Here is a 24,797-nt window from a genome sequence, read left to right on the forward strand (position 1 = left end):
CTTATATGTAACGTATATGTTTACAATAAGGTGTTGCATTAACTTTGAGGAGCAGAAACTGTAATTCATGGACATTTTGACATCTTTAAAAATTCCCTGAATGATCTGTATAGCAGATTTTGTGTTCTTATGCCTTCTAATGATGCAAAGGCTAGTACAAAATAACCTAAAGTCAAAAATGTATGGCTATATGAGATACGTGTGCCTTATTCAAATTCTGGAATAATCTAGGTTGAAACCCTTTTTATTGAAATATTTTACATTCATTAATTATATATTCACACAGTTCTTATCTTCTTATAAAAGAAAATCATGCAAATTTTAAACCATACTCATAACCAAAAGCTTATCGCACAGTCATCTTAAATTAAACACTCTTTCTGTTTAAACAAAAGGACATCTCTTTTAAATTCAGGAATATTTCAAAGAACTTGGTAAGAGAAGCTGAAGCACAAAATTAAACTCAAGTAGAAATGAACTCTGGGGAAGGAAAAAAAACGAAGGAGTCACTTTGTTCAAAGACAGCAGCTCAGGGGGCCCCCTGTTGGACAGTGGCTGCCATTGCACTCACCACCTGACACACTCAGGTGATAATAATGCAGTAGGTGTACCTGACAAATGGTAAGATACAAAAGGCCAGACAACTAATCTTTCAACCTGACACCTATGCATACAGTTCCACATCCATATCTCACACATAGAACCACTCAAGGTCACAGAATGCTTACTTCATATAAATATTTATAGTGTCAGTGGCAAACAACAATAAATGTAACCTTTCATGTTTAGCCCAAATGAATGTCTGTGAGATACCACAGAAGAACGGCCAACTGCTATTTACTGGCCTGCAGTCGGTTCATAAACAGTGCTGTTTACACCAAGAAATCAAAGCAATCTTTCAGGTACAAAACCCATGAAATTATGCGATTTTCAGTAACTGATGTACAATATCTGTAAGTGTGCTTCCTGTAGACAGGGAATTAGTTAATCCCAAAATGACGATGAATTTCCATGATGGACTTATTGCTAGTGTCCTACAGTTATGCAGCAATATATATCGCTGCAACGAGATTAAATCTGCATCCCAACTAACAAAATGATGAAGGGTAACAAGCTCTGCAGTCTCTCCTGCGAGCATGTACATGCTATTAAGCTCTTATTTTGATAAATATATAACTGATGAATAGAGAAGCTACTCAGAGTTTTTCAGACTGTGGTGATTCTTTGGGTCCAATGTTATGACAGCAGCACTCATTCACTGCCATGACTAACCAGGGTTAATTCTGTAGCTGGACAGTATTGGGGGGACCGGGGGGGGTGGGACTCAGATAAAAGGCACCGTACTCTGAAGAAAAAAAAAATACAAGAGTAATCAGAAGCTCAGTCAAACTGGGCTGTTACAGCCCTCTGGAGTCCCATTCACAGAGAAGCTCAACCCCAGCTTCAAAATACTGCCAAGATGATGTAGCTCCAATCCGGGTACGAGATCCACCTCGGTGCGCTTGTCCATCGGAAAGAAAAAAATTCCTGAGACTTGATTCTCAAACATTGATTTAATGATGTCCCTCTAAACTACTGAGCAGTTTAAGAGGGAAGCGATTTTTTTAGACTGCATTATCTAACAAACACCTGAAATTTCTGCATAGATTGTTGAAAAGTGGAAAGCCAACCGTCACATTGCATAACAGACAGGCGAAAGAACAACTTCTTATGCGGAGTCAATAGCATAAGAAACACAAATGATCTGACAGTGGTTGTCAGTGTTTGTTTCTTTATGTGTAAATATTTAGAGTAAACTATTTGGTGATGCTAATCGTATGAAAAGTGGCATTAAACTCTGACATATAAAAATGTCAAGTTAGTCACTTCTACTTGGAACAGTAATCTGTGAAGAGTGGCGATAGGAGACGGATGACAGAGGCAGGGCGGCAGGCTCAGAGGAACAGTAGAAGGTGTCGGATTTTTAAATTCTGAACTGATCCGTGCAAATAAACCAAAGCTGCCAAGTCCCTGATCCGTATTCGCAGATGTGCTCCTGAAATTTTCACAAAAACTGCTAAGAAAACAAGGAAAACTGAGCTCTCACTGCCCATGTTTGACACCGTTCATCAGCGCAGAAACTGTTCTTTTCGATTGTCATGCTGACAACAGGGAAAACGGCTTGCAGGTGACATTTCTGAAACTTAACGAGCGTTTAAGATGCGTTGTAAACTCCCAGCTGAAATATCCACCATGACACTGGTGGAAAAGCGAACCATTCTATACCTATGCTTTGGCACTATATGTACAAACTAATTTTAAAAACGGAAGCGAGTGGGAAGAAGGAGCGGAAAACCGGCGGAAAAGGAGGAGTGGGCACCTAAATGAAGGGAGTGCGAGCGACGTACGTGCAGCGTTAAATAAGGGGACTCCAGCTGAGCGTGCCAATGGAGATGAGGGTCTGGCAGGTGCTGGAGGGCAGCCACACCATCTCCACCAAGCTGTAGTGCAGGAAGCCCAGGGCGAAGCCGCAGCCCACGTCGGTCAGGTGGTGGCGCCCGAGCAAGATCCGCGAGACCCCGACCAGGAAGGCCCACAGCACCAGGAGGATGCGCAGAGGCACGGCCAGCACCAGGTGCGACAGCAGGAACTTGGCCACCATGACCGCCCGACTGGCGTGGGCAGCTGGAAACGAGTAAACATCCATAGCCACGTAGTCCAGGAAGCTGGGGCTGAGCTCCAGGGGGCCCTTACGCTTCACAAGCTTCTGCACGCCAGCGACGGTCATCACGTCCAGAATGAGAGCTTCCAGGAAAAATGGAGAGAGGGGATACAGGAGGTTAATACTGCAGCCTCAGTGGGGAAGGACAGGCGAGATGTTTGCATAATGTGTTAAATCCTATTGTCTTATTGTGTAGCCTTTTTAAAAGATGCACAACCAACTGGATTGCATTTGACTGAAAATATCCATTCTTATTTATGAAGAATCCAATTCAGCAAAGAATACCAGCCTGAACAAAAAAAAACAAAAAACAATTCATATACGCATCTGTGCACTTCCATACACATTATATACAGTGAGCCACTGGATCCAAACAGACTTTGATTAATAACATCTTTAAATAAAAGCATCCAATGGAATGTGGCAGAATTTCATTTCGGTTTTGCCCACTGACACATACATCTGCTCCAGTTTGAAATGGTTCAAGATGTATCTGTAAAGATTGTCTATGACGTAGATACAGGGCTTGATCTCAAACTCAGTGTAGAGATCTGGGGCCTGTTTCACGAAGCAGGATTACTTGCTTAGCCAGATAACTTGCCAGATTTAAGGTAGTCTGGGCTAAATAGACCTTATTTTCATCAACTTACATTTAGCCCAGACTACCTTAAATCTGGCAAGTTATCTGGCTAAGCAAGTAATCCTGCTTTGTGAAACAGGCCCCTGGACATTACTGAATGTGTATTTATTAAAGTGACTTTTATTCACAATGAAACTTGCTGGAAAATGAGGTGGTCATGCGCGTTATTACATGTAACAACAAAGTTTGTTTTCCTCTGGCTGATATAGTTAATAATCAGGGCAGATTGTAATAAATAATACAATGAAAAGTAGAAACATGGTAAATTGAAATCTGGAGTATTCCCCTGGAAGGATTGACCAAGACGACAAGGTAAGACCTGCCCGCTTCCTGGCAGCAGTCCAACTGCATCAGATGGGTTTTCATTGGGAAGACTAAAAAGGGAAGGGAAATATTCACCCAGCAAGCATAATATTAGGCTAATGGTTGGAATATTAGCATTTTTCCAAAGACTGCAGCTGTAGCTGTGATATGAAACAGTGCATCCATTGTTGGGTGGATGGAGATGTTCTGGAGATGTTTAACTCCTCAGCTGTTTGCTCATATCGCCACCCTATGAAGGACAATTCAATGATCTTCCTCCATGATTCTTCTCCATCTGAGCTTTTTTCCATGTGTAGCTTCATAAAAACATTAGAATCAACTTTTCAATGAAAAGGTTGCCCTTATTTTCCCAGATTATTCCTTTAAACTTCAGCAAAAGAAATACACCAAAAAAAATTACAATTTGTGGAAACATTAATACTGTCTGTCATAAGTTCTAAAGATTATCATCTGATGGGCTGGTTTTAATGGAGCCCATGGATGAACAATGCCAGGATCCATGTTCCAGGTATCAATTTCATCTAGGAGGCTGACAGTAAACTTATTGTTCCAGTGTAAACCAAGTAGAACTAGACCAGTTTGGTCTGCTGTCATTGTTCATTCCTTCCAGAATCATGACATCTACCATAATGCATGTATTGTTCGCCTTGTTGTTCGGAGGAAGTCCACCGTGATGTTTTTCTGGAAGGGACTTATGTCTGAAATTAGCTTGATGTCTCATCTGAAAATAAACAGTATGCAAGGTGGAAGCGTGGTAATCCAACCACAATACCGGGTGTTATGATCCAAATGTAATCGATTCATGGTTTTTCAGAGGCTTAGAAAGAACATTATTTACCATGTTAACCAACACAAAGTTTAGGAAATTGTAAATCAAATGCATTTATAAAAACAATAGGGACCCAGGAGCTATGCCGCTTGGACGCCTAATACTCTGCAGTTAAAACGATCAGCCCCAAGCCAGAGCCCTCAACAGATGTTAATTTCAGGGAGGTACTGATAACTGTCTGCACAAGGTTGTTGATCCCTCATTACCCACCCGTCCTCTATGCCTGCGTGTCTTAAACAATTGTACTGTATTCCCATCTTTGTTGGGACCGTCCATTCGTTTGTACGGGAAAAACCCTTATCCCAGCAACGACAACCTTAACCCCTACCCAGCCCTAACCTTACAATAAGTAACCAAACAAAATGTAAGACTTTTGGCATTTTTAGTTTTTTTGATTGCAGTCATAGATTTTTATAAAATTGAGTTTCCCCTTGTGGGGACCGAAAAAATGGTCCCCACAATGTCAAAATGACAGGTTTTTATCACATTGTCAACAACATATGAAGCTGGGGCAGAGACTCAAACCCAAGTCCCAGAGGCGTGAGACAACAGTGCTAACCACTGTGCCACCCTCAGCTCTCATTACTATATGTTATGATGTTAGAAAATACGTGAAAATAGGATGTCATAAGTATTTGATTCCAAATGTTAAAAACAATTATAAAAAAAAAAAACCTGACCAAAGTCTGATTAACTTATAAAAACGTCATTTATAGAAGGTATTGATTGTCCTGCATTTACTCCCAAGATGCAGTTTCAGTATCTAAAGACAAAACTATGTGCTGGCAGGAAGAGTGGCGGCTGCAGGCTTTTCCACTCAGCAGTCCTTCAGGAGGCCTCTCAGCTCAGCGCTGAGGACGGAGCCGTCACACGTGCTACCCCATCAAAGACAGATTATCTGCTCTCGTATTCCCCTATCTCCTGACCCACAAACCTCGCTGCATTCCGCGATCCTGCCCAAAAAACCTTCACCGTAATCAAAGCAGCTGAGCTGCAATCAGAACAGGAACGACAAAGACGCACAGCAGGTCCATAGGAATCGCTTTTCCGCTGAGGATTTTTAGGGGCTAAAATTGTAGTGAAACTTCAACCAATACTGAGACAAAGAATGTTGCATTGAGAGTAACGCAATCAAAAGTCAATTTAAAAATGTGCTTTGTTGAGGCTGCAGAAACCTTGCTTTGTCAGATAAAGGTACCTGATTTTATCAAGTTAAATTAATTTCAAAATGCTTATAAGTGTTTTACAGCTTATTGATCCTGATATTTTCATAGCGACCAAAGTTTTTATTAAAATGAGAAAAGAACTTAAAATGCTAAAATGATTATAAAGTCACATAAATTAATATTTATCTTTTGCTTCAATTTAATCCAGTTGGCACAGTAAATGACTGGAAACCTTCCGATGACCCACACCATTGCCAAGGCTATGCAGTGAATCTAGATTTACTAGATTGTAAAGGCTGTGAAGAATGCTGCTTTGTTGAAGATGTATGAACTCACAAAAACATAATTCAATATCCCATTGCACCATTCTGTGTTTTATCAAATGTATTATGCATTATAATTCCAAGATAAATCCATACCCTCCTGCACATTAAGTCAATACATTCAATTAACTCACCCAAGTACAGTTTTTATATATTTACAACTTTAAAAATTGATAAAATGTTCAAAATTAAATGAACTGTGAATTATTTTTGCACTTTAAATGCAAATGCAGCTTAAAAATCCGAATGAAAAATTAGGGATTTGGCTGTCCTGTCACATCCTTCTAAGAAAGTATTGCTTTTGTGTAAAAACTAAATATCCCTGAAAATCATAAGACTGCCAGATCGATGTGAGATGTAGTTTGGTCTCTATGGCAGGGTCGACTTTGGGGAAAATCCGCTCCAGCCAGACCTGGAGATCCACTGCAGTGCTGCTCTGGCAGGCCGACCAGGTTCTGCTTGAGCTGAGCCAGGTCCTGGCCGGGGTCAGCTCAGACCCCAATCTGCAAAGAACCTGCAGAGGTGTGCTGTGATTTAATCCTTTGTGCCACCTCACAGGGCGCTGTGGCATCCATGTGGGAGGTGAAAGAGGGATGCCCATGACATCACTGAGGAGCACCCAATCCCTGGAGTACATTTCAAGGGGGACATTTTTAACCACAACATTCAGAGCTGGAAGACCGTGACTACACCCAGTGTTTGGATGAACCCCACAGACATGCTTCAAAAACATGTCAGGCTACGGCGTCTAGGCGCTATGATAGAGCACTTTACTCTTTCATTTGGACTATAATGTTATGGACGTTCCAGAAATGGAAGCCCGTGGGTAACAGGATGAGACCAACCCTGTGTACAACTGAAGAAAAATAACTGTGTGAAAGATCTCAAGATAGTCAAGTGCAGGAAAAACAGACGCAGATTTAGTGAGTTTCTTAAACACCTTCATTTAAAGGTAAACAACAGTATTTTGAATTTCCTGCCAAAAAGCACATTTATTAGCAAAATATATTCCAAATACCATTTCACCCACTTCAACGAGAATGTCCCATCCTGAGAAGAAGAGCCATGGGGCTGTAATGATGAAACGTCACCTCTGCCGACCTATGATCTTCCTCCCCGTTACCTAAGATATCACACATTCTGAGAGTCCCAGAACATTCTGAGAGTCCCACCACATTCTGAGAGTCCCAGCACATTCGCCAGGGTGAACTCCTGCGACTCACGATGGCTCCCTGTGGGTCAGGTTTCCCTGAAGGCATGGGCCCCTTAAGTTTCACCATCACCACAGACGCAGGTCTTAAGCAGCCCATAGGCCAGGAATAAACTTTGTAGATAAGCTATAGTTTTGGTAATCATTGACATTTCCTTGGCAATTTATTGCCAGGTAACTCAATTCATAAAACCTAGCAGTTCCCAACTGGACTAATTGCCTGTTTTTGGTTTTAAAAGGGCCAGCTGGTTGGATACAGGGAAACAAATGAGGAATGAGATCAGCTAAATCAAACACAAAGGCTCATCATTGTAACATTATTTCTGGTACTGTTATGCCTGTGTTTGTGATACTGCTTTTCTATCTCTCTCTCTCTCTCTCTCACACACACACACACACAAATATATATATATATATATATATATACACACACATACATACATATATGTGTGTGTGTGCGTTTCAGTTTTATAACCCAAATTAGCTGTCAATTCATCTGTGCTTGTTTTTTCTCCCTGTAATATGTCAATATAATGCAGTAAACTTCCAGTTCGCGACCAGTCTCATTGCACTATATTCATTTAATTTACCCAAATAAAAGGATCTTCAGCATGTATTTCTCATAAAACACAGACGACAGATAGGGTAAATTGTGTAAAATAGTGTAGTGTAAAAATAATGCAATGCAAACTGATTCCATTAGGCCTAAATCACTGTCCCAATTTAGAATTAGATAGTAAAGTAATGCTTGAACAAAAAAACAGTAAAGTGATGAAAGTGGAGAGGATATTGCTTTTCAATGTGCATTTTCTTATAGAATTGAAAGAGGGAGTATGAGTCAAAGGAAGAGGGAAGGTTGTCAGAGATACATGCAACCAATATAAAACAACCAACCTTGTGCCAAGGTATTTGCAAGCTAATATTTCATCTGTTCTGTCAGATTGAACTCGCAGTGCAAGCTGTTCAAGGTGTTTGGGGAAAACTGCAGTGGTATGAAACAAAATCTAAGAACTGTCCCTGAGACCCAGTGCTAAACTTCAGAGGCAGTGAACAGTGTTTTTTTAGTTTACTTCTGTCTTATGTAATTTAGGGTTTGTATACTCATGAGTGCAAGACAACTTAAGTTTCTATTCTCAATGAAGCCAAATCCAATTTTGGCTTTGTGTAATCGGTGATGAGACGCCTAATTTAAATCACTGTGTGGCAATTGATCGTCTGTGTAAATCACAAACAGCAGTCAGCCTGCTTTTAGCAATGCTATATGAGTGGCTGAGTATAGAGTATGTGTCCACTAGTACTGCAAACTGAGACAGACATTTGAGCCAGGACAGGCAGTGACTTTCTGAAATACTACGCTGTCCCAGCAGCGCACACCAGACAACTGCTGCATGACACTGCACAGCACTGTTAAACTCCCCGCATCGCCCCCCACACGTATATACAAACCTCATTACAGCTTCAGATATATCTGTATGTGTGTACAGGTGATGTTCACTAAGATGCACAGAACATCAGTTAGCTGTACACTTTGTATTAACTTTGTCTATTTTTGAGATCTCCTTATATACCAGTGATTCCTCTGATAAGGTGGATGCATGCAAATTCAGCCCAGGTCACCCCAGTGAGCAGTCATTCCAACCAGGCCCACCAATTCACCTGAACTGCTTGTGCCTAGGTATTTGGAGATAGCGATGCAGGCGTGAGGTCATGCAAAGTACACACACACACACACACACACACAATTTTATCTTTGTGGGGACTCTCCATTCATCTATATGGGGAAAACTCTATATAATCCCAACATGATGATCCCTACCCAGCCTTAACCTTAACCAGATTGTATAAACAGATTTTTGTACAATTGAGTTTCCCCTTGTGGGGATTGAAAAAATGGTCCCCACAACATCAAAATAGCAGGTTTTTATTACAATGTGGGGACATTTGATTCCCAGAATGTAATACCTGGACCACACACACACACACACACACATACAAACACACACACATCTTGAATGGGAGTGTAAGGCAGGTATGTTACCGGCAACGCCATTCTTTTAATCCCTCAAACTTTATTTAACAAACGAAAAAATATTATAATTTGTGAAGATATAACGTACAATATTTCAATGTTTGAAACACAGAATGTTGGACTATTGTTGTGGTCTTTTTTATAGTAAATTAAATGCTGGAAGGAATTTAAGTCTGGAGCACTTTCATGCAAATCCTTGCAGGGAGGTAATTTGAGACCCAAAGGATAGAAATGCACCCAGAACAGCCTATTTATACACATTGACAGACTTAACGGCATTGGTAACTAGGCTTCCAGTATGCGTAGGTCATAAAAGATTTTTTTTTTCCCAAAAACGTGTACTACACATCACATTAAGAAAATAATAATCATAAAAAAACACTCACTTTTCCCATAGCGAAATTTGCGTATTTGGGGTGCATGCATAACATTGCAGCACAACAGACTAAAAAAGGCTACAGCGTATTTTCATAAATTATTTATTAGGAGCAACTCACCGAGTAGAAGGTTGACCAAGACCTCCTGCCCTGCCAACGTGTTGCTTCTGCTGAGACACAGAATGGTGCCACAGATCCACGGGATGAAGTGGCCAGTGAGCGCCAGGAGGCCCACGATGGAGCGGATGCTGCCCCAGGAGGAGTAGGCGTAGGCGCAAACCCCCAGGCGCTTGGACATGCACAAGTCGATCGCCAAAAGGGAGTTAAACGCTATGCCTTTAAAGGAGGGGTTAAGCTGCATGCAGTCTTCTTCGGGTAATTTGACAGATTCCCTTCGGTCCTTGTTATGTTCGACCGATTCCTGTGCATGATCAGCCTGTTGGTGCGGGCACTGCGGGTGCTTCGTCTGGCCGGCTCGCCTCCCAGACCCCCGAACTTCAGCGTTACTACCAGTCCTTAGAGGGTGGTTCAGTGACATGAACTCGGGTCTGTTCAGGACATTGTTCCGATCCCTTGTCCTGGATCTACTCTGATGTGCAGGCATCTCGATGTCGTGGTTGTCGTTCTTCTCTCTTCAGTTTATCGCTTTAAGCAAATCAATCTACTTTTCTCGCCGCTAACAGATGTGTAGAGGTTATAAGCGAGTACGGTCCTCCTGACCTCTTACAGCTACAAACCTCAGCTATATTTAGCCTAACTCCCTTACTAGCTTATTAGACGAAAAACATGCAAATGCTGTTTACTCCGCGCTGTTAACAAGCTTACACACGACTGACTGGCATCTGGTACAGCCAATGCAGTGAACGGCAATCTACAGAAAAAGGAACAAAACAAACGGATTAGTGACAGGCAAGAGCCTTCGAAGACAGCTGGGATATTTTAAGCCCCATACCGTAGATACAAGAACAGTTTCACTCTGCAGAGCATGTTGGGAACTGTATTTCCCATCCTTGGTTTACGTGCTTTTTATATTTTCTATATATCATCTATCAGACAATCCGACGAATTGGTAGAAGGTATAGTACAGATGCAACACTTCAGTTTTGATGGACTATCAAATGGAAACTGTCGAAACTTTTTCAGCGCTGTCACTGCCAGATTTATTTTTTAACGTGTGTAGCCCATTATAAAGTAAGAAGACGTGTGGTTATGTATATATACATCGACTCTTGTGTGTAATCATTACAGTTGCCCACTGCGCTGCGACGCTTGCATTTCTCTTTATCCAGTGCATTTTTCTCCATTTAAAACGTTGCCAATGGGAGTTTCTCCATGGTGCTTAAGTGGAAAGCAAGCATTGGAAATTTGGCACGACTGCAACGGAAATTAGAATATTACAATCACCAGTCATCACCAAAAGAATTACATTTTCCCACAAAAATTAGAAGACATTGCCCCTAAAACGTGACATCGTACATGCAATCTAAAAGCCCATAAACGAATATATACATATATAATCATAAATACAAACATAAACATGAACATATGCGTACTGCAAAGAGAATAAATCGTCCATCGAATAGGTAATTTATTACTGAGCATCTATCCAGATTTTCAAAATCCATACCATTGTTACGAAGCACAGGACAAGATGCGTTCTGGGTGTTTGAACTACAAATCCCATGACATCAGCTGTCTTAGGCGGAAGTGTCGTGTCAAAGCTGCTGGGATAAAAGAGCTGCATCTCTACCAGCTGAGGTGTAGAATTGCATGAGAGGCAACCTTCTGTGGCTGTGATGCGACTGGCAAAGGGAGCGAAGGACTCTCCTGGATTCATACCGAGGAGAAAAGGCATACAAAGAAGTGGATTGGGTCGCAGCAATCACACCTTACTACGGCAATAAAATTATTTTTGTGGCTTTCTTTTCTTGATGACAAGCGAAAAGTAAAAGAGGAAAGTTGACCTGCCTACCTTTGGCTATTTCAGTGTACATTGTACACTTGAAATAAATAAAACTTGATAACATCTTGGCGTTATGTTAATGGAAAGAAGATACAGTGAGGATCAATTACTAAATTGTCCAAGAATAGAAAACAATGATGAGAAGTGCTTCACCGGAGCATGGCTTTGGACAGGGCAGTCTATTGCGAACAGTTACTAATGCAGACCTTTCTATTTAAAAGCTATCTAATGTAACCGACAAGTGGTATGTATTTCTCACTTACCTCCCGACGTCCGCCGCTCTACTCTGGTCCTCCAGATAGGCTAACCATCCTCGTTTTAATATGTTGAAGGCAAACCATAACAAATGGCGTTTTGCTTGGCATTTTTTATTCAACAGGGACACTGAGAATTATTTTTGGAAACATTTACAACCAAACAAATGAATGGTTTTGCTTGATGTGACTGTCTGATAACGCAGGTATACATGCAGCTTCATAGCTTTAAGAAAATGTTGCACGCTATTTATTATGAGATACAACACGCATAACTGAAATTTTGTCTTTGATAAATTTTCTATTTTCCCCCATTAACTCCTCGCATCACCAATTTGAGTACAATATGTCGTTAGTTTGACGTGTGTATATTTCACCATAATGCCTTTTACGTTATCACGTCGTTCCGAACTGAGAAAACTATTGATATAATTTATATTGTCGCTAGTAATGATTAAATGGAAGTATTAACCGAAAGCGACACGTTTAAATTGAGTCTTAGGTATTCCCCTGCTTAATTGTAGCTGTTTTTTTATTCTTGTCTTATGGCCTGAATTAATTTGACTGGAGTCCGAATACATAAATCGCGCAAAGTTTTACGTAGCGATTGTAACTGGGATTACGTTCACTTGCTGTCATGATAAACCACTAAAAGAGCAGTCGAAACGTGTGTTCAAGTCAGAAGGCAGGAGGAAGCAGGAAGATACGGAAAAGAAACTTGCTTTTGTCAAATTATTCGAGGACAAATTAACGCGCACTTGTCACCGAGATCACTGGCAATATCACTAAAATGCCAATTTTGAAATCCGACATTTTATAAATCTGCAGAATTTGACAGCTACAGGAAAAATACAAAGTATACAATCAAGCGCAGCGTGAACTTACACGATCTGTCAGAGAGACACTGTCCATGTGTGTGCAAACCGATACACCGCAGGCAACTTCACTGTGATCATACGGATATTTCAATGCGGCTTTTTTACCGAGACAACTGGAAGATCTTATGGCATATATGCTTATTTAATGCGATGGGCTGTGTTCAGAGTATCAGATGCAAGCCAAAGGGTTTCCGTGAAAGTATCAAAGTCTTCGAAGTCACCTCTTCCATCGACTCGAAACCCACCAGCATCGATGAGTCCTCTAGCGTGGTTCTGCGGTACCGAACCCCCCACTTCCGAGCCTCGGCTCGCGTACTGGTGCCTCCATTCGCCTGCAAGGAGACGTGGATAGTGGGATGGATTCAAGCGTGCAATCACATGGAGTTCCACAACAAGTATGGGAAGAAGGGGATGTAAGTATGACCTTTTCGGATGTGTAACAGCATTAAAATAGCTTGAAATAATTGTCTTTTGACGCAGATGGCTGGGGCCATGTTGTTATGAAACATTTGACTTATATTGACTTTTTTATATGTTAATATTAAACCTGAATTTAATGTCAGTTATGGTACGGATTTACGTAAGGGCTGATTCCAGCATTTAATTTACAAGCATGATTTGCACACTATTGCACCAACGGAACAGTGTACATCTGTTTTTTTAGGTCTTTAGAATGCAAAATCCGTCTTAATGTATGTTTTTGGAGGCATCGAGTGAAAACCATATTCATAACAATTCTTAATGTATCAGTGCATGCAATTAATATATTTGTTGAGAACCTTGTATTGACCCAGGGGCATATTTAGAGATGAATGGATAAGGGGGCTGAGTCTTTACTAGGGGGTGCTGACGGCAAACTGCTTATGACTTAAGCCAATTAATAAATGCATATTTATTTCGGGGACGCAGCTAAAAAGCATTTTAAGGAGGTTAAAGCCCCCCTACAATAAGCGTAATTACGCCCATGTGTTTACCTATTGCCTAAGTAGTAAAACGGCGTGACAGTATTGTGTTAAATTTTTTTATTGATATTACAGTGCAGGTTACTTCTGAACCAGATTTATTTCTAACATTGCATTACCATTTTCTGGCACTCCTGTGACTACTTAAGAAGGACCGATTAAAAGTGTACACGGTACACGCGGAGTTTCAATGCATAGTGCTTTAATTTAGATAACAGATATTTTCATTCTTAACCAACCAAAGTTATTTTAAAAAGAAAAAAGTTATCAGCTTGAAGCAACCTCAGTAGTGAAGCCGCACTACGTTATTCCATTACTCCATACTTAAACAGTCAGTGTGATAATGGATGTATTTCTTCGCGAGGCTTTTTGCTAAAGCCTGCTTTTATGATCTATAAAGGGTCTGAAAAGATATAATGCGGCAGTCCTTCTGACTGTAGGCTTTTCCGTACTCAAAAGAAGTATGACACACCTCCGGAGGTACCAGCAGAACATGCACGTACTGTAGGAGACAGCACTGAAGCACGACATAGAAAAGCCTGTAACGGAGCAAACTCTAATGCGAGTCAGAAGCCGCACGAATAAATCTGATCACGAGCAGGCAATTGAAGGTGTCCTGAGGCAAACAACAAAACTAAGGGGGATAGAACTAATCTTGAAAACTAAAAGGAACAAGGAAACCAGATCAATATAATAAAAATAATAATAATAATAATAATAATAATAATAATAATAATAATAACAACTCAGGTTTCCCCCCACAGTCCAAAGACATGCTGGGGCTAATTGGAGTTACTAAATTGCCCATAGGTGTGAATGGTGTGTGAATGTGCCCTGCGATGGGCTGCCCCCCATCCTGGATTGTTCCCCACCTCGTGCCCATAGCTTTTGGGATAGGCTCCGGACCCCCTGCAACCCAGAAGGATGAGCGGTCTGGAAAATGGATGAATGTGATAATAATAATAATAATAATAATAATAATAATAATAATAATAGTAAAAAACAACAAGAATCAAAAGTGTACAGACAGATCTGAGCTATATAATAAGAATGATGTGTCTGATGTTGTAAAAGGAGACGGATAGTTGTGGCTGTTTGTTTCTGCTCATTAATGACTAAAATGGAAAGTTGAAAAACTTGAAGAACTGGACTGAATTGAAGAAGCAGAGTGCAGAGTTCTGATTGTCAGAATCCATAGTAAGAGATTACAAATATGTGAAGTTTATTAGGGGATGGTAATCGCACACTGGTACGACCCATTACATTTTACTACAGCTAAAACATTGACACAATTCTGATATGCACACTACACAGGTTGTTTTTGGAAAAAGGAGAAAGAGAGAAAAAAAACAGAATTAAAATAAAAACATGCAATGTCTGTGAATTTTGTCCTTCCGTTTTTACCAGAGGATTAGGGTCCGTCTGCTGTTTACACTCGGGCCGTGACTCTGCAGTGTCGCACAAAACAAACAGACCTGCTTTATTTGCCATCTGCACAAGTACAGGTACACTGCAATGCTTCTCTTCACCAAGCCCATCTTGCTCTCCATAGCTTGGGGGTCACAGCGCAGGGTCAGCTATCTTGCAGGGCCTCTGGAGCTGGTGGATAAGGGCCTTGCTCAAGGGCCCACAGACATGTGACTGTTCTGCTGAGGGCGAAGATACAAACCGACGATCTTCTGATCACAGGCACAGAGGCTTGGCCCGCTGAGTAACTCACCCCCCAGAATCTACGCATTCTGGCCAGTTACAAGCTGGTTCTTTTACCAGAATTAGCTATCTTTTCACAACGTTAACAATACTGTCAGGTCACATGATGATTTGTTTCCTATTAAGATGAAGGCAATTAACTGCAAAGTTTTTTCCAGCCTTTTTCAGTTTTATAAGGTTATTATATTATATAGTTATTTTTTTAAATTTCGAAATAACAAAACAGTCTTATTTGTAAACTGAACATGACTGCAGGCATGTACCTGTGTGTTTTAAAATGAGCTGTCATGCACAGTATTTATATCCTTTTTCTTAGAATAGCAACTTAATAACTTAATATGGTTATGGATGCTTCATTTCCCATAAACGTCCCCCTTTTAAGAAACAGTAATGTGAATGTGCAGGGGGCAGGGGGGGGTACCCACCGGGCGGGCAATGGAGCACACTGCAACATTGAAATGAAGCCTATAGCAGCCCCAGGAATCCAGGAACTTTGTAGTGGGGTATAACTATTGTTTATGCACCCATTTCCTGGGATTGTTACAGCTGGAGACGAAATCTGTTGTGACTGATAAAAGCCAGGCTAATTCACTGGCTCCAGTGATTGTGGCCAGCATGTGGAATAGATCTCCTGTGGGGGGGGATTCTTACTATAAGGTCAGCTCTGTTATGATAAAAAAGGTACTTTTGTGTAATCAGCATATTAAACAGAGCAGTGCAGCCTCATTCCCCCTTGGTGTTTTAATTAATTCTAGCCCCAGAGCATCAATGGATTTTTCTGTTGCCAGTGACATTGATGCTGAGCTCACTGGAACAAGCAGGGGCTCATTGTGAGGCCGTCGCTCATTGGCCAGCTTGGGCACACTTACTCTACCTCTACCCTCACTTAACGGGAAAGAAACAAACAACCATAATATGAACCAGTATCTGGGAGGTTGTGATCAATGATGTAGAGTGTAAGTACATCTGATTCTGAAACACAAACACCTTTGAAGAAATTATATTCACATCAAATTTTTTATTTATATACCAGATGCTTTTATTCAAAGTGACATACATTTTTTGAGAAAGCTGGGTCAGACAGCCCCTTGCCCACAGACTCAATGCTGAAATCACTTGGCTGCCCCTGGTATTTGAACCAGTGACCCTCTGATCACAGGTACAGTTTCTTGACCTGCTGAGTCACTCACTTTTACACCCTTTTATTTTTAAAGGACATATTACAGCACATTGCCTGATTAGCAGGAACTTACACTCCCCACCCATTTGTCTGCTTTCATATTTACAATTTAAAGAGAATGCAGAAATAAGATACTTTAACTTTAACTTTATTTAGAGGTATTTTTACTGTCAGGTGACCATGGTCAGCAGAGTTTGCAGAATGTTACCTGGTTGTACATCGATGGCTCTGATATCTTGTCCTGTGAGGAGGTGTTTGTGCAAAGACGCAATGATTTTGGAGGCTATCAGTTTCATAACAGGGAGACTAATTTTCCAGCTGCTGAGGTATTCTAACATGCTTAATTCGCCAAAGGCTTTTTAATAATACAGCGTGTTTGCTTGAAATTAGAACTCATATATTTTTTAATGACTCTTTGTAGAGTTGTTCAGTTTGGCCAATTTCAGTATGGTGTGTTATCAATACAACATTTGACTGTCACTCTTTTCTTGGTGGCGATGATTAATTTCAAGTGTGACAGTAACTCTTTGCCCCTTCAGCCTTCACTAAAGACACACGTGCACCATCAGCCAGGAAGTGCTGCATGAGGTTTTATGTGATTTGCATAAGATCGATCCCCTATATTCTCGTGCAGCAGGTAAACCACAGACAGCGGCCCTAAACTGCGAGAGGCCTGGAGGAGACGGTGAATAGGTGTTCCATTGAGAGGGTCTGTCACAGGCTGACGAGTCACACTTCACTTTTGGTGGGAGGGTCACCTAGGTGAAGGTGGCTGCTCAAAGAGGGATTGTAAAAACTTCCTGCATTTCAACTCCAATCTAAGGTGTAGCCTTAGTCTAAATCAGAGATGTCTGTGAGCCAAACATTCTTCTCATAGGATGTGTATAACTGACATACTAACATGTCTATTTAATCAGCAGTATTATCATCTCATCACCTGATTCATTATAGAGTATGTACTATAATACTGGTAAGATATACCTAATCTGAGCAGGTTTCTTCTTGACTTTGTTTCCCAAGGTCAAGCTGGGAGCTTCCAGACCTAAGGGATGATAAGATCCAAGCAATAAGTGATTCAGACGGTGTGAACTACCCCTGGTACGGCAACACCACAGAGACATGCACAATTGTGGGTCCCACAAAGAAGGAAAGTAGGTTCACCGTGAGCATGAATGACAATTTCTACCCCAGCGTGACGTGGGGAGTGCCAGTGAGCAACAGCAACCTGCCTCAGCTCACGAGCATACGCCGTGATCAGAGCTTCACCACCTGGTTAGTGGCCATAAACCAGGGGACAGGAGAAACACTGGTACTGCAGACCATCCGGTGGAGGATGCGACTGCATATCGAGATCAACCCGGACAATCCGCTGGGCCAGCGGGCCAAGCTGACGGAGCCGGCGTCCCAGGATCAGCCACAGATACTGGCTAAGAACGAGCCTATTCCGCCTCAAGCCATGGTCAAACCCAACGCCAACGATGCCCAGGTCCTAATGTGGCGGCCAGCGACTGGAGATCCCATTGTAGTAATTCCGCCCAAATACTGAATGCCTCATCCAGCTGGTTTAAAGAAAAACAACAGACATCATGGGTTTTTACAAAATGGACGTGTTTTGTTGACCTGAGACACAAACAATAACTACTACTGTAAACCATTCTACCTTTCAAATGGATTGAGCATCATCTTTACAAAATGAAGAGCGGATTTATACACATTTAACACAAAGTAGGATTATTTATTGAGAGGCATTGTTTATTTGTGCATAAGGAATTTTGGTGTTGTGTTATTTTGGTCAAAGGTATGTTCAATTAAAAGAAAGAGTAAAAATATGTCAGACGAAGGAATATGCAATACTCAACCGAGAGATCACATGCAAGGCATCTGTCCATGCGGCCTTACACTTAATATATTGCTTTTCATTGACATGTTTGCCTTAAACTCAGTATGATGCAGTATTCATGTCCTGTGCTCTTTGCAAGGCTTACTGAAAGAGGAAAGAAGAAAGCTGATGGGAACAACATAAAGGCGGAGCAAGGAGCACGTGGGGAAGTGATACCAGCTGACACTATGAGACACATTGTTGTGCATGAAAAAAGAGCGGACTGAACGGAAGTCAAATCACTGATGAGAGTAATACTGACCACTGGTGTATAAGCCATGTCACGCAGAGCTATATTAGTCCTGCATGTTGAATAGAGGGCCGAGGATCATTGTGTTGCAACAAAGCAGCATCCTCAAAACGCTCTGGGGCTCTCCAGTGACATTGACGGGGTGCAGCAGGTTTCTTTGTTGGGTACTGCAGCTGAAATTATGGTCCCAGTCTGCACTGCGCTGTCTAATTACTCAGGCCGCGTGACATCAGCTACTTTCTAGTTCCATGGGAGCACCAGCATGTGATCAATAAGATTATTGATATGCAATCGTAGAGGTTGGCAGGCTGCCAAGTCAGTGGTACTATGAATAACTCTGACTGTAGAAAAATGTTTTTCCATGGAGAGTTTGCATTGTGGATAATATTCCCGCCATGGAAGGCTGGGTATTGTGTTAAATTCTGCATCAGTGTGCCATCCAGGTGCTCTCCTTTGCTCATGGGAGTTATACTTACAAAGAAATGTTTAGAAGTCTTGGTCCTGCCTCTAGCTGCTTGGACCCACCTCCTCTATAATCTTATTGGTTAGCTCTCTGAACTAATCATTTTTCCTTCTGCCCTCAAAACATTTTTGTGTAAGTAAAACTCCCATGAGTCTCTGTTTCCCGTAAGCTAAAGAGACAGGTGAAATCAAGGCCACAGGCTTCTGTATTGTGGCCTCAACCTGTATATAACAGTGGGCCTGACTGAAAGTACCATTCACTGGGACCCAGGGCAGCTTCCTGGGGTAGGTTCTAAGCAAGGGGTGGGGAACCTGTTCCATGGAGGGCCGGTGTGGGAGCAGGTTTTTGGGATGGCCTCTCAATCAGCCAATAATAGTGGGTCCCCAGGACTGGAGTTGAGAACCACTGTCTTGTTATTCACGTATTGAGAGGTCATCACAAAAACCTGCACCCACAGTGTCTCTCCACAGTGTCTCTCCATGGATCAGGTTCCCCACCCCAGCTCTAGGTTCACCACGACCCTGTACTTCATGTGTGGTTTACAAGACAGATGGATGGATCAAAGCACTGCTTGAGCAAGAATATCTTTTCCATCTCAGACCTGCTGAAGTCTTGAAATATAATTACTATTTATTGGATAACTTATTCATGTATTCTCTCCATTTTTTTATGAAGTCTGATTGGAGGGGATTACCATATGTAAATATATTTTGCAATTATTTGTATTCTGATGTAGAACTGGGCTCTGCTGGGTCAGAGAGTTAAACAAACATCTGATCTAATTTTTACAAGAAATAATGATTATAGATGTGTTTTAAGATCTTTGGGTTGATTCATGCATTTGTTTAAAGAAATACTGGAGTGGACTGCAGCAATTGAGTGTAAATGATTTTGAGATGTAGAAATGAATTGAATTTCTACTTCAGAGTTCTACCATCAGAGTATTAATTTTCTCCCTAGGATTTCTCTAGAGGATTTGCTTTTGGATGTTGCATTAATGTTTACTGCTGTGAAAACTCAGAGTGAAAGTGGGCTAAGTAGTTGTGAAGAATGTGCATTGCATCTGGAATATGAGATGGACAAGCACAGGAGATCTTACTGTCATATGTACTACCTGTCATGGTCAGAGGACATGGAATGAGGTCACTGTCTACTGAGTAGTGTTGACTGGTCAACATTACTGGGCGTCAGTATTGGAAGAAGACTGTAAACCTTTGAAATACCTGGAACTGAATGTTTTGTAAAGTTTACTGTAGATCGCATATTGTGAAATGCTGATTATTTTGATTCAGACGACACGCTAAGACCTCGCAAGTGTTTCCAACTGTGCTCCCTCCATTTTTCCGTCAACGTAATTTGCATTAGGGAACCAGTTCTCACAGGTCACAGGTTGCAAATCCCTGCCGCTGGCATTGAAATTCCTGTAGTCCTGTAGGCCGCTGTGGGTGGAGATCATCCTTAGACCATGGGAGGCCTGTAATTAGCGCCGTAGATACTGCCCAGTATGGAGTGGCCAGGAGCAGCCGCTCGCTTATCGAGAATCGGTGGAAGACATGAGAATTGGTGGAAGACATGAGAATTGGTGGAAGACATGCTCCCGTCATTCACATTTACCTCTTCATTGAGCGGGGGCAGCAGGTCCTCGGATGCTGCCCTCTGTCATGTTTCAGCTTTCAGACGTGTTAAAAAAGCTTTACCGGCTCTTGTTTAATTGAAACGTTTCACATTGCTGGTTTCTGTGCATTTCCTTGTAACACAAAGACTGCACCCTTTGCACACAGACACATTTTCTCATGCAGAAACTGCGACTTTGTACCTGTGTCTGCTTTAGCACCACTGCAGTCTGTTGAAGTCCTGGCTGTGTTTTGCTATGTGGGCCAGCCCCCGACATGCAAGGGGACGCCCACTTTTTCGCCGCCAAACTCACGCTCAAACTACCGGGGAGGTGCCCTTTGAGCATTGGTGGTGACATTTACGCCAAGTGTTAGTTCAACTCAGATGGGATTTTAGTGTCAAGCATCTCAAACTCAGGGCTGCGTGATTTCCAGGCTGTGAGAAACCAAACCAGCTCAGAGAGGGATGCTCTTGTGCTCTGATAAAGACTAACTCTTTGCTATTGTGACTGTGCTGTTTCAACAGAGGACGTGGAAGCCATGTTTTGTGTGAATACACTGAGTAGGACATACTGTCTGTTCCAAAACACTTTACTTGGCAGCTGCCTGTGGTTGAATGGATTAATGCTGCTGTGTTTTGCCAATACGTGTCGTGAGGTATTCCTGTGACGTTATCTTTGCTTAGCCTGGAGATATCCCAGTGATAACACTGAGTATTCATTTGCAAAAGGTACTGTATGAAAAAGCCACTGGAATCAGCACAGACATCAGCCATAAGGTTAGAGAACTTCTCTTAGTGCAAGGCAAAAGCGTGATGAATATTTATTGAGTCCCAAACCATGTTCTTTTCTTGAGGGAGATCCTAATAAAATGTATTGCAATGCTGCAGATGACAGCAGGATTTTTTAAAATATATAAATCCTATATTTAACATTAATACTTGAAATGGAGTATTATTGAAAAACTGTGAAAATGCACAATATTCAAATAAAAATGTTTTATAAAAACTAAATTTGTGTAAAAGCCTACCTTTATGTCTACATTGAAAAATGTATAGTGATACTGCATATGTGTTGTGATGATTGACCATGCTTTAAGTTAGATCCTTTTGCCTTTTTGAAACTGTTAGCTGCCGTGTGTTGCTTGAAAACCTGCATATCAAAGAGTGAACTGTCAGAGCCCTTTAATAGCTGGCAAACATACTACATACAGTCTTAGGTACATGCACACTGTATGGACAAAAGTATTGGGACTACAATACAATACAAAAGTATTGGGCCACTACACCTACAGGAACTTTTATGGCATCCCATTCTAAATCCATAGGCATCAATATAGACACACAGCTGCCATTCTTCTGGGAAGGCTTTCCCAGTGAGTCTGGGGAAATTTTTGCCCTTCCACTCAGAAGAACATTTGTGAGGTCAGGCATGTGGGACGTGAAAATCTGATTTGCAGTCTGTGTCCTGGTGCATCCCAAAGGTGTTCAGTGGGGTTGAGGTCAGCGCTCTGTGTGGGCCAGTCAAGTTATTCCACACCAAAGTCTCCCAACCATGTTTTTATGGAGCTGGCTTTGTGCACTGGGGCACAGTCATGCTGGAACAGAAAAGGGCCTTCCCCAAACTGTTCCCACAAAGGCGGAAGCATAGAATTGTCCAAAATGTCTTGGTATGCTGAAGCATTAAGAGTTCCTTTCACTGGAACTAAGCCCAACCCCTGAAAAACAACCCCATACCATTATCCCATCTCCACCAAACTTTACAGTTGGCACAATGCAGTCAGGCAGGTAACGTTCTCCTGGCATCTGTCAAACCCTGATGATCCATCAGACGGCCAGTCAGAGAAGCATGATTTGTCACTCAAAAGAACAGGTTTCCACTGCTCCAGAGTCCAGTGGCGCTGTGCTTTACACCACTTCATCTGGGGCTTGGCACTGCGCTTGGTGATGTGAGGCTTGCATGCAACTGCTCAGCTAAGAAAGCGCATTCCATGAAGCTCCTAGTGCACAGTTTTTGTGTTGGGGTTTATGCTAGAGGAAGTTTGGAACTCGTCAGCACTTGGCAACCCGCTCTGTCACTTCGTGACACAGTTTCTGTTGCTCCTTAAATGCTTTGCAATAATACCGCTTACAGTTGACCGTTGAATATCTAGCAGGGAAGATATTTCACAAACTGACTTATTACAAAGGTGGCATCCTATGCTTGAATTCACTGAGCTCTTCAGAAAGACACATTGTTTTATAAATGTTTATAAACCTGACTGCATGGCTAGGTGCTAGACTTTATACACCTGTGGCAATGGGTCTGAATGAAATACCTAAATTCAATGATTAAGAGGTGTGTCCCAATACTTTGGTCCACATATTGTGTGTGTGTGTATATGTGTGTGTGTGTGAGGTCCAGGTATGTCCCCACAACAGGATGAATACCCTTTGTTTTTCCTTATGGGGACCAGTTTCCTGATCCCCATATGGGAAAACTCTATTTTATAAAATCCATGACTGCAATGAAAAAACTAAAAATGCAAAAACTCTTGTATTTTGTTTGGTTACGTATGGTTATGATTAGGGCTGGGTAGGGGTTAAGGTTGTCATAGTTAGCGTTAGCATTTTTCCCATAGAAATGAATGTTCCCCAAAGAGATATGATTACACAACTGTGTGTGTGTGTGTGTTGTATAAAATCATATAATTTACTACATTTATACTAATAGATATATTCATATGTGTATAATATACTGTATATATTATATTGAACATTGTTTATTGTCATTTCCACCTCTTGCTTTCACACTTTAAGTCGCAGTTTATGCACAATCAGCCAGGTTCTCATACGAGCCCTTTCCCCTGGACTCGCAGAAGCGCCCTTTGATTTCCCGCCTCGTCCGGATCCTTCGGGGGGGTATCTGTCACCGATGTGCCACCAGGACACATGAGCAGAATCCATCCTCTGTGACTCACACGGGGCCTCTGGCACGGAGGCGCGATCATGAGATAAAAGAGGAACTCAGAGCTTCAGGCTCTGCTCACACCAAAGCTTCCCAGACATCAACAGGGCAGAAGATTGATTCTTTCTTGTTATTTGATGTATATGGGCGTGAGTTCTGTCCCTCTGTGCCGCTCAGAGCACCGGTGTCCTTTGCCTCTTTCCACAGAACACATCCATGGCAGCCGCTATCTCACCATTAAGATGACATCTGCTGCTTGGAGTGCGGCTGCGTTGACAGGAAGTAGAGGGGCTGGTCCCAGTTGCACGCTGAGTCATCCACAAGGCCCAAGCTTATCGCCAGCATTCAAATCTATGCATGGATGCTTTGATATTTGATTATGTACTTTAAATTAAAAGGAGCAAAATTAATTCTGTTGAATCTGCATGGCTTTGGATCAGTATGCGTCTTTTGTATTTAAAAAATGCTTAATCAGTGAATAAAGCCTTCTGTGTAGTTATCCAAAAAAAGAGTTAATAATAATAAGTCTGCTGCAGGGAGACAAGGCTGAAATTATTTTGTTGATAAATGTTCTCTTGTCTTTGTAAACTGCAAAGAGGCATCTATCCAAGTGATGACAAAAAACAAATAGTTAATGGATTTGCTTTGGTGGCAGGTATCGAAGATCTCCGTTCATCAACCTTTTAGACAAGCTGGGTGACAAACCGGCTCGCTGGAACTAAGAACAGTGTGGCCGCTCACTGCAGTGCATTCAGCTTACAGATACAGGGGCCACTCAGCTTACAGATACAGGGGCCACTCAGCTTACAGATACAGGGGCCACTCAGCTTACAGATACAGGGGCCACTCAGCTTACAGATACAGGGGCCACTCAGCTTACAGATACAGGGGCCACTCAGTTTACAGATACAGGGGCCACTCAGTTTACAGATACAGGGGCCACTCAGTTTACAGATACAGGGGCCACTCAGCTTACAGATACAGGGGCCACTCAGCTTACAGATACAGGGGCCACTCAGTTTACAGATACAGGGGCCACTCAGTTTACAGATACAGGGGCCACTCAGCTTACAGATACAGGGACCACTCAGCTTACAGATA

At 41.8% G+C, this 24,797-nt stretch overlaps 2 protein-coding genes across 2 annotated transcripts; one reads left to right on the forward strand and one right to left on the reverse strand.

Annotated features, from left to right (window-relative positions):
* Positions 1–228: 228 nt before the first annotated feature.
* On the reverse strand, positions 229–10,907 carry LOC111842688 (inactive phospholipid phosphatase 7-like). Its single transcript, XM_023809582.2, has 2 exons — positions 9,720–10,907; positions 229–2,784 (listed from the first exon to the last, which is right to left on the reverse strand). Exons 1-2 carry the CDS (start codon positions 10,201–10,203, stop codon positions 2,396–2,398), a joined length of 873 nt encoding a protein of 290 aa, XP_023665350.1. The 5' UTR covers positions 10,204–10,907; the 3' UTR covers positions 229–2,395.
* Positions 10,908–11,370: 463 nt separating this feature from the next.
* Positions 11,371–18,149, forward strand: LOC140581255 (protein FAM78A-like). The gene is made up of 2 exons (XM_072703378.1): positions 11,371–13,107; positions 17,567–18,149. Exons 1-2 carry the CDS (start codon positions 12,785–12,787, stop codon positions 18,090–18,092), a joined length of 849 nt encoding a protein of 282 aa, XP_072559479.1. The 5' UTR covers positions 11,371–12,784; the 3' UTR covers positions 18,093–18,149.
* The last annotated feature ends 6,648 nt before the right edge of the window (positions 18,150–24,797 follow it).

The sequence above is a fragment of the Paramormyrops kingsleyae genome, chromosome 2 (genome assembly GCF_048594095.1).
Source record: "Paramormyrops kingsleyae isolate MSU_618 chromosome 2, PKINGS_0.4, whole genome shotgun sequence".
Lineage (NCBI taxonomy): Eukaryota > Metazoa > Chordata > Actinopteri > Osteoglossiformes > Mormyridae > Paramormyrops > Paramormyrops kingsleyae.